Source organism: Pipistrellus hanaki (assembly GCF_964339955.1).
Source record: "Pipistrellus hanaki genome assembly, chromosome: 2".
NCBI classification, from domain to species: Eukaryota; Metazoa; Chordata; class Mammalia; order Chiroptera; family Vespertilionidae; genus Pipistrellus; species Pipistrellus hanaki.
This window is the reverse complement of record NC_140504.1, coordinates 152941225-152956780: the sequence shown is the minus strand read 5'-3', so window position 1 is coordinate 152956780 and position 15556 is coordinate 152941225. Positions and strand designations below refer to the sequence as shown.

Sequence of the window (15556 nt, the reverse complement as noted above, 5' to 3'; positions counted from 1 at the left end):
ATTAAAAAAAAAAGTATATTCCCTAAGTCTCCCAAAGTAAACTTAAAGAACTTTTAGAAATTAGAATCAAAGGGCATCCAGACTTTTCAGATGGACTTTCTAATTTCATGGATTATCGTTTTCCATTTTATTTCTTACTGTAATCCTGCCTGCAGAAAATATGTATTAGTAGCTGTTCCATATAGCAAATTCATCAGAACATTCTTAAAACTTATAATAAAAAACATAACAATAAGCATTCCTTGTTTTCATTTTTTATTAAGGTATTATATGTGTAATAAGCATTCCTTATAGTGATGTTATTCAAAGCAAGGTTTGTTTTCAATTAGCTTCAAAATTAATTTGTTAGCTCTAAATATCAATTCTGCATTAGTGCTCCTGTGGTAATTATGGCTTACCATCAAGGCTCCATTAAGTTTCCATGTTTAAAATGATGAATATGTACCTCTACTGATTACAGCTTGTGATTTAATGAGTTATTCTTAGAATAATAATGTTTTTAGCAATATGTTTATTGTTTTCGAACACTTGTGAAATGACTTAAACCTTGAAAAGTTTGTATATATTTAAAGTCGCAGTAGAAATACAAAATCAAAATTTTCAGGCTCTTTGAAACTCTGGTATAAACTAATAAAGGCTCTGTTAATAGAGAACTTTACAGAGTTATCATACATTCCCATGGCAAAGGTATTCAGAAATGTAAACTAAATATTTTATTTCCATTTAGATCATGAATTAATTACAACATATATTTTGTTAATCTCCTCTTTCTCTTTTAATATTTTGCCTACCTGAACCTAGAGTGAACATTTTGCCAGCATAGATATCTAGACCCTTTGCCAATTTTTATTTGTTCTTCCCAATTTCCAGTCTGGGGATGGAGTCAGGCACACAAACACATGAGTACAGTTCTTCAGGAAGCACTGATGTAAAGTGAAAAAGTTATGCTGACTTCTCAGAGGGTTGCAAGTAGGATTGGATTAAAGGATATATATATATATATATAAAAAACACCTACTACAATGCTGTGAGAAAAGGTTGGAACATGGTTTTGAAGAATCTGGTGATCCAGTAAAGAAAATTAAGCTAACTAGTGACACGGTCAGATTTGCATCTTTAACAGTTACGGTAACAGTTATGAAGCAAAGTTGAGGAAGATTTTATTGAGTCCAAAGGGATGAATTTAGAGACCATTTCAGCAGCCTAAAGATCATGTAAACCAGTTTAAAGTATTGACAGTGGAGTGACAAGGAAAGACACAAAATATATTTAGGATATACTTAGTGACATAAATACTTTAGTCAATAATCAAATTTGAATTAGGAAAGATTGAAGAAAAAGAAAATTCTAGATGACCCACTGCTATCATGGAAGACTTTTTGAATTTACTGTACTATAAATAGATACAGAATAAGGCTCAGGAGATATGGGAGGAGCGGGACTAGGTGGACATATTGAATTTAGTTTTGGACCAATTAAATTTTCATGAAAGGATATGGCAGTGAGGTCCAATTGATACATAGATCCAAAGAACAGGAAAAAAGCCTGGAATTAGAAGTTTGGGAATTGCACCATTCAGTTAAGCCCGAGGTAGTTAATAAGGGCTTTTGAATTTCTAGAATGGTGATTAGATTAATTGAGCCAATTCATGGCAAAATATCTTTTAAAGTCATTAAAATTGTGTTTTTAATAATGAAAATGTTCAAAGAATAACACCAAGTCAAATAAACACAGAATGTAATATTTCTTAATTGTGTAAAAATCAGTCTTAAAAGGCTAAAAAGAAAAGCATAAATGGTCATTTTAGGCTTAAATTTCATGGTGATTCCCCCCTCTTCTATGTACCTATATCTTACAACTTTAATTTGTACATTACTTAAATATCAATTTAGGATAAATATAGCATCCTGAAAAGATAATTATTAAGCTGAATCTACAGGACAGGATAGAAATCAGCCAGGTGAAGAAAACAGTAATAGCAAAGTTACAGAGATGAGGAATATGCTGTGTAGAGGAAACCATATTCCAGTTGGAGGTTGTTGAAGCATATCCTGATGGCAGACAGTGTCCAGAGAAGAAGCTAGATAAGAAAGTGTGCTAACTCTGCCCACATGTTATGTTGAGGTTCTATCCCATGTACTGTGAGAATCTGTTAAAGAAATATACACAAGGTACGGTAATGTAGTTGTTGGCTAGGGTCACCATAACAAAGTATCACAGACTTAGACAACAGAAATTTATTTACTCACAATTCTGGAAGCCAGAAGTCCAAGATCAAAATTTCTGCAGAGCTGATTTCTTCTGAGGTTTCTCTCCTTGACTTAATTACCTCTTCTCATAAAGACACCAGCTATAATGGATTAAGGTTTACTCTAACTACCTCATTTTTACTTAATTATCCTTTTTAAATTACCATATATCCAATACAGTCAAATTCTGAGGTATTGGTGATGAAGACTTCAACATATAATTTTGAGGGTGTTGAGGAGACATAATTCAGCTAGAGAACGATGTGTGGTTAAATTTCATTTGGTGACCATGTGAAATATGAATTTAAGTGAGAAGAGATGTCTTAATAGTCTGTTGTAAAAAATCACGATGTTCTGTACAACTGTGGCTGTAAATCAATGAATTTAAAATGAATGTAAAAACCCAGAGACAATAAATTAAATGTTGAGAGATCCTATTCTATACCTATAATAAAGTTAGAGATAGGAATCTAAAGCTCAAAGATAGATAATTGGCCTGGAAGTCTAGAAATGGACATTGTCAATACATGTTATTTGAAACTATAGGGGCAAATTCTTATATAATGAGTGCTGAGAACAATGAAGTGGGAATGAAAAACCAACATTTACAGAACAGGCAGAATGACGACAAAGAAAATATTAAACTATGAGGTAAAGCAGAAAAGTGCCTTATCATAAGAACTAAGCAAGCAGAAAGCTTTGATAAAGAGAATAAGTAATAGTCAAAGACAGCAAAGAGATCCTAAAGATATGTTAGTTGAATTTGGAATGAGAATTTCGAACATGGATAACAACAGTATTTTGAACTTCTGTGTGTGAGGCTATGGGTAAAACATGCATTATATTTTATTTCAATAGACTAAGAAAAGTGGCATTATGTGTTTTACAAATTTAAAGAATGATAGCTCAGGAAAGTCAAATTACTAGCTTAAGATAAGCAGATAAGCAACAGGTGTTCTAGATTTATTTACATGTCACCCAAACTAGAATGATTAACCACTAGTAATGCTAATGTCCTAAAAGCAAGACAGGTTTATTGAATTGAGGCTAGAGGCCCAAAGAGCAGTGGGTTAGTGAGTGAATGTTTGGTGAAGAAGTAGGATAGACTGCCTTTTGGAAAAGAAGGAAAAAAAGGACAAAGAGCAACTCATCTTACGATTCTTTTTTTTTTTTTTTTTTTTTTTTACATTGCCTGGAACACAATAGCTGCTCAATAAATTGTAGTTCAATAAACAAGAAATGAATGTTAACTTGAGGTAGGAATAAGATATATATGTTTGGGTTTGGAAGAGGAGGTAGCAGTGGTGTAGATTGTACACAGCCCAAGAAAAAAGAACCAGTAAGAGAATAACACTAATGAAAAAGGAAAGGAAAACTGAGGAAGCTAGATCCTTCCTGGAAAAGGTTGATAAGGCCCCTGATCAAGTGCACAAGTAAGAATTTGACCTGACACCTTCTTTAAGGTTGGACAAAAAGAGTGAGGACACATAACAAGTGCGTCATATCCCAACAATCCCCTCCATGTTAAGCTCCCTGATCAAAAAATATCTCACCATTCCCAATAAGTTTTGTGCTTTAACATTTTAATGTACTAATACCAGGTATATGCAATTTTCTATGCCTAGCTTACCCTCTCTTACAGTATGGAAATCTCAGAAGTTTTTGAATTCTCCAAACAGAATCTGTTATTTCCTCTCTTTTGCATCTCTTAACCCACTCCATCTATAGTGACTTGGAGGCCATAGATAAATCACTTTTACTTATTAATTCAGCTCCTTTTAAATACCATAGCATATCAACAGAATATTTTGAATGCTATAGGTATATTCCAGAGATTTAGCTTGAACACAATTGCATTTCTTTTATTCAACATTTGTATACGTAATAATTCAAATTCACTAGTCAGCTAAAGACTATTCTTGTCTTAATTGTCTATAATAATAAAAGCATAATTGTCTATAATAATAAAAGCATAATAGGCTAATTAGACTGGACGTCCTTCTGGACGACCTTTGGGACGAAGCCAAGGCTGCAAGGGAAGCCCGGGTGCCCAGTGCCAGAGGGAAGCCATGGCCTGCAGCCCGGGGAAGGAAGGCCTACTCTTGCATGAATTTTGTACATAGAACCTCTACTTTTATAATAAAAGTGCATTCTTAATTCATTGAGTTTTAATGATCTCATACTGGAAATGACATACTAATTGAAAAACTTTATGTGTATTTAAAGAGTAAAATATTACTTGTCAATATAAACATTTATTCATCGATCACCTTGGTATTGAAAGAAAACGATTTGTACTCAGGCCCTGTCTTCAAAGCCAAATTGTACGCTGCAACACTTACAGCTCTCAGGTGGTGGTGAATTGTGCCTGGTTCAATAATGGAATGAGAATGTTGACTGCTCTATTGCTCTTCTGTTAGAAAAATCCATTCTTGAATAATCTGTAAGCCCTGTGAGAAGGTCAAATGATGAGGCACGGAGATCTGAGACAAAACACTAAGATTTCATTGCTTTGACTTTGCCAGCTATCCAGCTGCATATTTAAAATTCTCCAAGAAAAATACGCGGAGTGCACAATTATATTCAACTGGAGCCTGAATTTGACCTACATAGCATTATCTATATCTAATTTTTAAAATATGGTAACATATATAGAACATAATATTCTTTGTCATATTTGCACATACCGTTATTTTTCTTGTATCATTAAAATAGTAATGTAAATGTAGTAAACATGAATTAGGAGGGTTATGATAATGATGTGAAATAGCTATATTGATTTGTAAATAAATACCTCATTTAAATGACTATTTAAAAACACAACCCAAAATAAATAAATAAAAACTAAAATTCTAGCAAAATCTATGAAACAAAATATTCTCACAAGGCATTTGTATATGTATTGCCTGTCAGTTAGCCATGCAGATAGGTAATGTTTGTGCAAATAGTCTATGTGCAATCCTAATCTGCCTATTGGAAGCATTGACTTGTTCAACTTTTAGAGCATTTACCAAGTTTTTCTAATGTAATTAACAATCAGATGGCTTTGAGGACTCTACTTTTTGTCTTCTACTGCGAAAATACTTTAAGATTAGTGTGCAGCAATTTCAGTTGTATGCAAAAATATTGTAATGTCAAATTTTTTCATTTTTAAATTTAACATATTGAAGTCTCTAGAGAAATTTTTAATGCAACTAAGGCATTGAACCATCATTTAGTATTATTTATAACCATAATTGCATTTTAGCTGAGATGCCATAATTTTCTGTTTTGTTATTTAAACATATTTAATTTTAAATCATTATATGTTAGCAAAATTATAGCATTTAATTAATTTAAATAAAATATAGTACATTGAAAATTGTAATTAAATATGTATATGTCTTAATTGAAATGTGATTGGTGGCTTTTTTGGAACAAATGGAGAGCAAAATTAAAGTAGAATAAGAACATGATGAACTGATTCAGTATAAAACAGGATGGTTTCTGCTGGAAAATTATATTCAATAAGAATTTGTCATCATAATTTGTGATTATTTGTCACTTTACAGTACATCAAATCTAATGAATTCAGGTGCACAAGCTACATAAATTACTGCCAATGTTTGAAATAAAAAAAGATGGTTACTTAACTGAAAATAGCCATGGCATATAAATTTGAACCACTGCTGTATTTCTAGATATCATAAATATTTTGCTCTAATATATGCACTTAGCATTTTACATCCAAGTCAATGATTTTTTTAATGTTTCAAAATACAAATACACATATTTTAATTACAACATGAAGGTGCTGGGCAAATTTTGCTGTTTTAAATAGTTTATTAAGAAATAAATAGAAAGAATTATTATTTTTTACAACCCAAATATTCTTCCAGTAAAAATACTTTTCATATAATAAAACATACTCTTCTATAGATGTACACTTACACATTATGTCTTTCACTGCTTTCTTTCAGTGTTGTTTTCATACATAAGAACTTTTTTTCAAACATTACACAGATTAAGCTTAATTATGATGGGAGCTGATCTTTGAGGGGGGGGAAATTTACCAGAGGACATTCATAAACCAAATTTCTTGTTTTCAGAAAGAAAAAGTGACATTGAATCTCAGAGTAATATATCAATGGGTTCGTTTATATTCTGCCTTAAACAGCATGCATTGATAATGCTCATTATTATAGAGTTCATTTAAATGAGCAGGAACAATCTTGGAAATGAAAGTTATAGCAAGTGTTTTTTATTTTATTATTTTTTTATATATTTTATTGATTTTGTACAGAGAGGAAGGGAGAGAGATAGAAAGTTAGAAACATCGATGAGAGAGAGTCATCGATCAGCTGCCTCTTACACACCCCCCACTGGGGATATGCCCGCAACCAAGGTACATGCCCTTGACCGGAATGGAATCCGGGACCCTTCAGTCCCCAAGCCGACGCTCTATCCATTGAGCCAAACCGGTCTGAGCAGCAAGTATTTTTTTTTAAATAAAAATGGTTTATCACTCAGTAATCTTTATATGAATATTTTGCTCTCTCCTTTCAGGAAGTATGCATGTTTTTAATCATCTGGTCCCAATTCCACTCAGTTTCACTTTCTGTGTCTATCCTATCTAATATTTTTTCCTAATCCTGGAGCTGTACCTCTTTACAGAAATCTTGTTTAACACCCATTTCTATGGAATTATGTTAAAACAATCAAATGTTCCACCTCCCTGTACAGTAGACCAAGTGGTATTATGTTAGTCACCTTCTGCATTAGGAGTTCCATCTTTTGGGCATTGAAATTGATTTTTCTCATCTTAGCATCTGAAGATCCCGAGTGTGCCCCTTGCCCAATCGCCTGAGACTATACAGTGACACCTACAGCAGAGGATGTGGAGGCAGCAGCTTTCGGCCACCAGAAATGGCAACATCAGGAGCATCAGCACGAATAGACTATGTAGAGGTAGTTCTCCCAAACTCTGTTATGAAACCAAACATTTTTGGTGCGCTACCTGCTATGGGGGCTGCCTTCCTCCTGCCTAGTGTTATGCAAAATGTTTGGTCTTTGTTAAAGTTTAACAATGACATTTCTAACTAACATAGAGAAATGTGATTTTTCTTCCAAGTATGTCCCGTTGCCTTAACTTTCAATGAATACGAATTTTATCAGTCTCGGAAAAACATTAATACCCAAATTTTTGTCTAATGTATTTCCTTATTATATAAAGCTGCTGTCACTTGTACTTTTTGTATAAATATTTTTAAATATATCAGGATAATCCATCATTTTAAAGGTCATCCTAATCCAGTAAGTAAGTATTTCTTTGATCAGTTGTATTCTCCAAAGACTAAATACCGCAGCCCAGTTTTCTGTTATTTTCTGTGTACTTATTTTCCAAGTGAAAGATTATTCCCACATGGCCCCAAGTCAAAATATGAAAGGCTAATGACTGACTGGTCTTATGTATCTTTTCATTTTATGCAACTTAATGTGAAAGAGTTATTTTGTAGCTATAAAACACTTTTGTTAATTAACCACATTGGCTTTATCTGTACAGTTCAATGACTTAACAGCATTTCAATTTGCATGTAAAATGAGTCTTTGTAATGATGGCTTGGCAAAATAAATAATTTACATAAGGGGTGACTTTACTTAACACTTTACATGTATGACTTAGAAGTAGGATATATTTATCTTGAAATTTTCAAGTGTTTGAAATCTAACATACAGAAGACTTCATGTTAGTGTAACAGCAAATTCACAAATTCATCAGTCACCCCATCTTAACTTTTTTTTTAATAAGGCAAGATACAAATAGTTCTATTGGAACGAATGCTTGATTAAATATAATCTGAAGGTTCTTTTCATAAACCAGATATGAGCAGGATATATTAAGCTTAACAGTTTTTTCTTTTTCTTTTTTTTTTGGGGGGGGGTGTTCTATTTCATTTTGTTATTTGGGAAATTGCAAACTTATTACTTATTTTTGGGGGGGGGTTTTGTGTGTGTGTGTGTTTTCAAAATCTGCACTATGGATTTGAAATGTACTTTTCTGAATATTTCTATTAATTTTAAATGCACTTTAATTATGTGAAATATATAATGGATATTATATATCTTATATATAATATCCATTATATATTATATATATGGTGTAATGGAATTATGTAATAAAATGTATAGCTCTTTATGAAAAGCACATATACATTTATGAGTGGATGTTGTTATTTTTTAGCTCAAATTATGTAAATGCTGATTTTTTTTCTCAAGTATTTGTAAAAATTCATACATCTACTTATTGAGTTTGTACAACATTGTTTTTAGCTGTGTGTGCCATACACTGATTGACTTCTGTCATTTTCATATATTTCACATATCGCTAGAAACTGTATATCAAAAGGTGTATTGATAACTCTAAAAAGACAAAAGTAAATTTCTGACTCATCTTTAAAATAAATTGTGCTATTTTAATGCAATTTTATATGTTCTCACCATGTCCTATACCATTTTAGAGATTGTTTAAAACATTCTACATGAAAGTAGTGTTAAAGATTAAAGATATACTTCTATTTTGCTTTTATCATATTCCAATAAGAAACTGGACTTTTCATTGTTAAAGTCTGAGAGTAGAGCTGCAAGTAGAGTCTGAAGCAATATGCAGTAATTTTGTTGTATAACTATTTTGTTTGCATAACCTTACTGCAGTAAGCTATATTGCTTTCCTGGTCTTCTGATAACATATTGCAATTGAAAGCTTGTATATGGAGGATAAAGGGAACTTTTCTCAATGACAAAAGGTTAACAAGTAACTTGAATAACAGTTGTCAACGCTGGAGTGGTTTAAATTGCATTGAAGTGATTATAAGAATAAGAAATTAAGTACCATTGAATATAATAACTCGATTTGTTGCTGCCCAGTTACTGCTATATACTAACCTTAGTGTTTAAATGGTGCAAATTCATTCATAATGTTTATGTAACTCTAACACTCATCTTTTTTTTAAGAGGAGTCACACATACCAGTGTAACAAAATGTGAAATGTGCTTATTTCATAAAGTTACATATTTTTAACCACTAGATATATATTTTAAAACTAGGTAAAATAGTAAAAAAGGAAAAAAATGTGCTTATATGCATTTGTAGTTGTTGAAATTATAATAATGTCCTATATGTAGTCTTTTAGAAATTTAATTATTGTATGTATGTCTGAATAATTTAATATGGATATTAATAATAATTTAATATTAATATTAATATTAATATCTCGGTATATATATATTAAATGAGAATTTATTTAGATATAATTAATTATAAACAAACTGAAAAAACCTCGTAAGCAAGCAGTACAATATACTCTTACCCATCCCCTAGGGACACAAAGAACAACAGAGCCTTTCCCTCCTTCATAAATGCCACTCACAGGAACCTGGGCCACCAGGCGAACAGCATATTGAATTGCCCTTCCACATCTTTTTGACATGTCATGAAGAGAGGTCACCTTTTAATGGTTCATAGGATGCCTCAGAAAATAGGGTGCAACTTCCCTATGTTTCTCAGAAGTTACAAGTTCTTGCAGGTTTATTAAGAATTCTATATACTCTCACATCCCTTTTTTTTGGTTATGTTAATTTTACTGACTAGGGTTTCAGTAGTAGTTGTTTTTAATCAACTTAACCTTCCTGTAGCAAAACTTGCAGCCCTACATTTTGTCACACACAAAAATATAATTATTCTATTTTTAATCAAAAACAAAATTTAAAGAAGTCATGTTAGCTGTTGTAAGTTTCATTTTATATATTGCTTGCTTCTGCCATAGCAATCAATATAAATTGGATAAGAACTGATAGTTTATATGTATTGGCATAAAAAGCAAAAAATATTAGTAAAACAAAATTATTGTGTCTGGATGTCATTACACTGAAAAACAGTTTCAGTACATCAGAGGGTTAGAACAGCCTGAGGGTGTGGAAACTTCAAATCTCATTGAAGTCAGAATCTTCTACCAAACCAAAAATTGCTTCCCATCTTCTCCCAATGTACAACTTGCTTTGATGTCAGCTGTATGGTACATACAGATACAGCATTTGAAATCCAAACTCTTAGTCACCTCTTCTGCTTGGCAAATTTTGAAGAGAATACATATCTTTAATTCATTCCAGTCCAATAAACATTTGTTAAGGGCTTGCTGTTTGTCAGGCATTGTGATTAGCATCGGAGACACCAAGTGGAACAGAGCCCCTGCTGTGAGGCAGATGACAGTCTGGTAAGGAAGGCAGACACGCAAAGCATTACATGCAACACAGCATGTCACAGGGGATTATGGAAATGTGGTAAATAAACAGAAATAGTACAGAAAGTACTTAATCCTATTGGCCAAGTCTGAGGGGGGAAAAATTGCAAAGGAAATGAAGTCCAGGGAATCTTTTAAACAATAAATTGGAACTGAACAAGTGGGCAGAAGGAAGAGTGCTGCTTAAAGTGGAAACCTGTCCCAGGGATTAAATATGTGCAAAATAATAGCATGTGGGAGGAGTCATCATGAGGTAGATGGATACTGTGAAGGGGCTTGTGTGCCATAGCTGGACTTCATTTTTGAGCAGTAGTAAGGTTTCAATGAAAGGATCGTAAGCAGAGAAATGGTGAGTTAGATTTGTGAGTGATGGGATAAAATTTATTAGTAAGAATTCACACGCATTCTCCCCTCTACAGAGGAAAAGAACAAAAGCCGCACAGTATATTTTTGTTTGTCTTTGTTTTTTAAATTTATCTTTATTGTTGAAAGTATTGAAGTGTATATTGCATAACATAAAATTCACCCATACAAAGTGCATAATATAATAATTTTTGGCAAATTTATGGAGTTCTACAATCGTCACTGCAAAGCAGCTTTGAACATTTCCATCACCCCCACCAAAAATCCCTCTTGCTCATTCACAATTAATCCTCATTCCCACTCCAGCCCCAGGCAGCCACTAACCTGCTTTCTGTACTGTAAATGTGCCTTTCTGAACATTTTGTGTAAATGGAATCATACATCTTTTCTCTGGCTTCTTTCACTTAACATAGTGTTATTGAGGTTTCTGTTCAATTGATCTGAGGCAAACGGGACAGAAGTATTTCACTGCCAAGGAAACCATGAATCCTCATAAAACAAGACATGTCAGAAGGATGTTATGTGAACTTGGCCAAGGTGTGGAGAATACATAGGATTGAGAGACCAAGGTCATGAGAACAGGATGGCATGGAGAGAGAGTTCAGTTAGGGTAGAAGAATCAGAGTGTACAGTAGCGTGAAAGTAGAAGATAACATGTCAGGTTTTTTTAATTAAGTTTTCTGAAAACTAAATCTTCTATATCCTCCCTACCTTCAAGGTTTGTAATGGGTATTTGTAAACTACCCATTCATTGGACTTCCTGTTTGTGATTACTATTCTAGACAGTACATATGCTTTGTTAGGTTCTTGGGTTAAAATCATTTCTCAAAAAAAAAAAAAAAAAAAAGCATTAGAGAAAGCCAAGAAATCATGTCAGACTGACATCTGCAGTTAAAAGTGAATCTAAAACAAATTATATTTTTCTTGGAAAACCATTTGGGACAATGTAGTAGTCTCAGTGATTGGAGTTGCATTTTTTTAAATTTTTTTTTAGCGAATGCAGGATTGACTTAGGAATTCTAGTTCAGTTGGAGAGACATTTAGGTGGAATTATAAGACCATGCAAATCATTAAAAAAAAATTAAAGGTTTATTTCTGTAAAGGAAGACAAGACTGCTGGCAGATTCTCTGAACCTACTTGCAATCCCCCTCCAATTGCTGAAAGGGCTGTTCTGCTGATTTAGCTGCTGCTGTAGGATTGAAAATAAAGCAAGTTTTGGAGTTGCTTGTATAGACTGTTAGTTACTAGAGAAATCTTAGGATTGCAGTGCAGCAGATGAGATAAAAAAAAGCTGAGTCTGGCTGGAATATAATTACTATGTGGGTGTACCAGGAAAGACAAAAGAAGAAGAAGAAGAAGAAGAAGAAGAAGAAGAAGAAGAAGAAGAAGAAGAAGAAGAAGAAGAAGCAGCACTATGTAGGAGAGCCTGAAAGCAAGCTCTAGGCATGATGTCATGACTGGCCCAGATAGAGTCTCCATCTCATTCAGGAAGGAGTCCTGCCATGCCCCACCTCTCAACAGACTCTTTGGTCCACTGAGGTGATGAGGGACTTCTTATGGGTGATCAGAGAACTCCTGGAGCCACCCCAGGGTGATGAATGGAACTCAGTCCCTAAACTACAGAGTTAGGGTCCCCTGGCTTGGCCCAAGATGAATAAGACAAATCCTAAACGCTTAATGTTAGTGTGATCTGTTAGCTTCTGTTAGAGGAATTAGGAGCATCAACCAGCTGTAAAACTAATATTCTGGTCTTAAAAAAGAGAAGAGATTAACTATACTAATGTACTCAGATCCTAAGAATTGGCTATTCCTCTGTGAAATGTCCTGAGACATTGGACAAGAATTTGCATACTCTAGGTTTGGGGTGAGAAAGAGACACTTTTAAATGGAATGGGATAAGATGGGGATTTTTGTAAATTTCCTCCCTCTTTGCCCACTTTGCTTCTTCTCCCACCTCCATGTTTTGAGGAAAAAAGACAACAGTCACTGGAAGACTCAAGAAACGCCATCAAAGGAGCAGAAATTACTCCCCTGTGGGCTTCGTGTGGAAGCCCGAGGTGACAGGACATGACACATCAGGAGCACAGACTGTGGGTCTTTACCCAGCACTGAGGAAAGGGAGGGTGGGAAATAGAAGATGGGTAAATGTGATGGCAGGAATGAGAAGATTTATAAGAGAGTAAGCTTTGGTATGTTGTAGAGTAGGACAGGAAACATGACTAAGCAGTGTGTGATTCAAGTTAGTAGATCCCCTTAAACAGTGAAAATAATTTGAGGAAAGAAATTGCCATTTTGAGGCTACCCTGTTTCCCCAAAAATGAGACAGTGTCTTATATTAATTTTTGCTCCCAAAGATGTGCTAGGTCTTATTTTCAGGGGATGTCTTATTTTTCCATGAAGAAGAATACGGTACACATTTATTGTTAAATGAAAATAAAGGAAATTTATTACCTGTATACGGTACAGTAGTATGGTAGTTGTCAACACAAACCAGACAAACTGTGAATCCTACAGTATCAAGAATTTATTCATTTATTCAATGACAATCATGTCGTCATCTTCTGGAACATCATCATAACAATCCAATTCCTGAATTTCCTGGTGAATTTCTTGTGACTCCATTTCTTTCAGAATTAGTGGACCAAATCTCTCATGTTTAGCCTTATTTTCGGGGGGATGGCTTATATTTCACTCAGAAGGAAACCTGTAAGTAGGTCTTATTTTCGGAGATGTCTAATTTTCGGGGAAACATGGTATGTTTCTTTACAACAGGAGAGGATGCATAAGAGTGAATACTGAGGACTGGGAGACCAGTTGCTACAATTGGGCCAAGAGAACATGAGTGCCATGACAACAGAGTAAAGAAGATTAAATAGGATAGGGAGACATTTTTGGAAGTGGAATTCAAAGGCCTTTCATCAGAGTGTAGTTTATTCTTGGCATATATAAGGAACATGGGGAAAGGTCCACAAAATCAAACTGCTTCCATTTTATGTCTTCAATCAGAGACTCAATCTGGGGCTTTATGATTTGATTTGAAAGGGATTTCCCAGACAACAGACACAGCCATGTTCAAATGCAATGAATAACAAATTGCAAGCCAAACATAAAGCATCTTGTATTAATACCTATTTTTGATTGACTATGGCTCTGCTTCTATTTATTAATTTGATTGAAATGAAGTCCAAATGTCAATGCTTCTGTGAAAACTCCTCTGGTTGCACATCCCTAGTCACTCATAATATAGGAATGTCAGACTTTGAGTGTAATATTGCTAACAAGTTATCATGTTGTATTATAATTAGTTGTTTGAGGGTCTTTTTCCTTGAGATCTTTGAAGACAACACTATGTCTTCATCTTTCAATCTTCCTTCCATGGCTAATAAAGTGCTTTGTCCAAAGTTAGATTTGTTTACTGAATAGAGAAGAGATGGCAATCAGAAAATACAATTTTCTGTCAAATATTTAAATACTGTTACATGTAATAAAAGCAAAAAAAATGTCAGAAACTGTTAACCTGTTGAGTTATTCTGACAATAACTCTCTGTAAAACAAATGCATTTTTATTTGCTACTTAGTCTCAATTAATCAGGCTACTAGAACATTGTTGAGTTTGAAACTGTTGGGATCATTCAGCTAGTATGTTGGGATCATTCAGCTAGTATGGGTATAAATATCACTTCCTTTTGAATTATTAAAGTGTAATTTTAGTCCATTATTCTAAAATGTGGCAAATATATTTTAAATCAGGGATGATTCTGGCCTTTCTCACCAAACTTTACCTATTTGACAGGTTATCCTAGGAATCCATCATGTCATCTTCCAGTGTGTAAGGTCTGTGTATGCCTGCTATGTTCTCTGCATCCCAACTTGATTTTAATAATCTATTTATATACATACCTTCTGAATTTTTTTAAATTGTCAAGTTTGTTTTTGTTTTGTTTTGTTTTGTTTTGTTTTTTTAGGTTTGGTGTTTTATTCATCCTCCAGTGTACCTAGCATAGTAGCTTGCAAGTGGTATGCATAATTAATAAAGAAAACAAGAAAGATAGAAAGGAAGAAAAGTACTCCTCCAAAAAAGATACTTAGGAAATCATATTACTCCTGGTTGGAAAGAAAAGAGGGTGGATTTGAGAACGCTTGATTGAGGCTTTAAAGAGGAAGTTGTACTTCAGTGGTGAAGGGAGCAGTGGCACACTAGGCAGAGGAAAGTCCCGGGCATGTCTGTGGAATAAGAAGTATCCTGGGTTTGCGGATAGTTAGAATAAGTTGAACTGAGTAGGGAAATAAAGTGAAAAGGTAGATTGAGTAGTTTGCAAATAGCTAACAGGTAGCTATTGGAAATTATTTTCTTATGTGAGTAACAAGGAAGAGTTGATATTTAAGGTAGAAGTTAAAACTCAAATAAGAGAAAATTTTAAGAGCAATAACCCATAAATAAAGTAAATGATATGTCTAAACAGTGCCAAACACATTTTTAAATCTCTGTTGAGCAGCTAGTACTTACGTAGACTTAAAGATACATAAAGTCATATACACTACACCTCAACCATTGTTTTCCCCTTTAATAAAACATAAGCATAACTGATCTAGTCTATAAGTGATCTCATATTTCTTGACATTGAAGGAAAACTAATACTTATTTAATGGATATGCTTCCTTTGCCA

General features: G+C 33.7%; 1 protein-coding gene across 13 annotated transcripts in view; it reads left to right on the top strand.

Annotated features, from left to right (window-relative positions):
• Positions 1–15556, top strand: part of LRRC7 (leucine rich repeat containing 7) — a 475871-nt gene that overhangs the window by 264576 nt on the left and 195739 nt on the right. The window contains exon 8 of one of the 13 annotated variants that reach the window (XM_084871854.1): positions 7055–8024. The exons of 11 other annotated variants lie outside the window; for them this stretch is intronic. In XM_084871854.1, the coding sequence (XP_084727980.1) occupies positions 7055–7061 (7 nt within the window). In that variant the 3' untranslated portion in view covers positions 7062–8024. Of the gene's footprint in view, positions 1–7054; positions 8025–15556 lie in introns of those variants that run through there. One more of the 13 variants, XM_084871852.1, reaches the window with a different exon arrangement.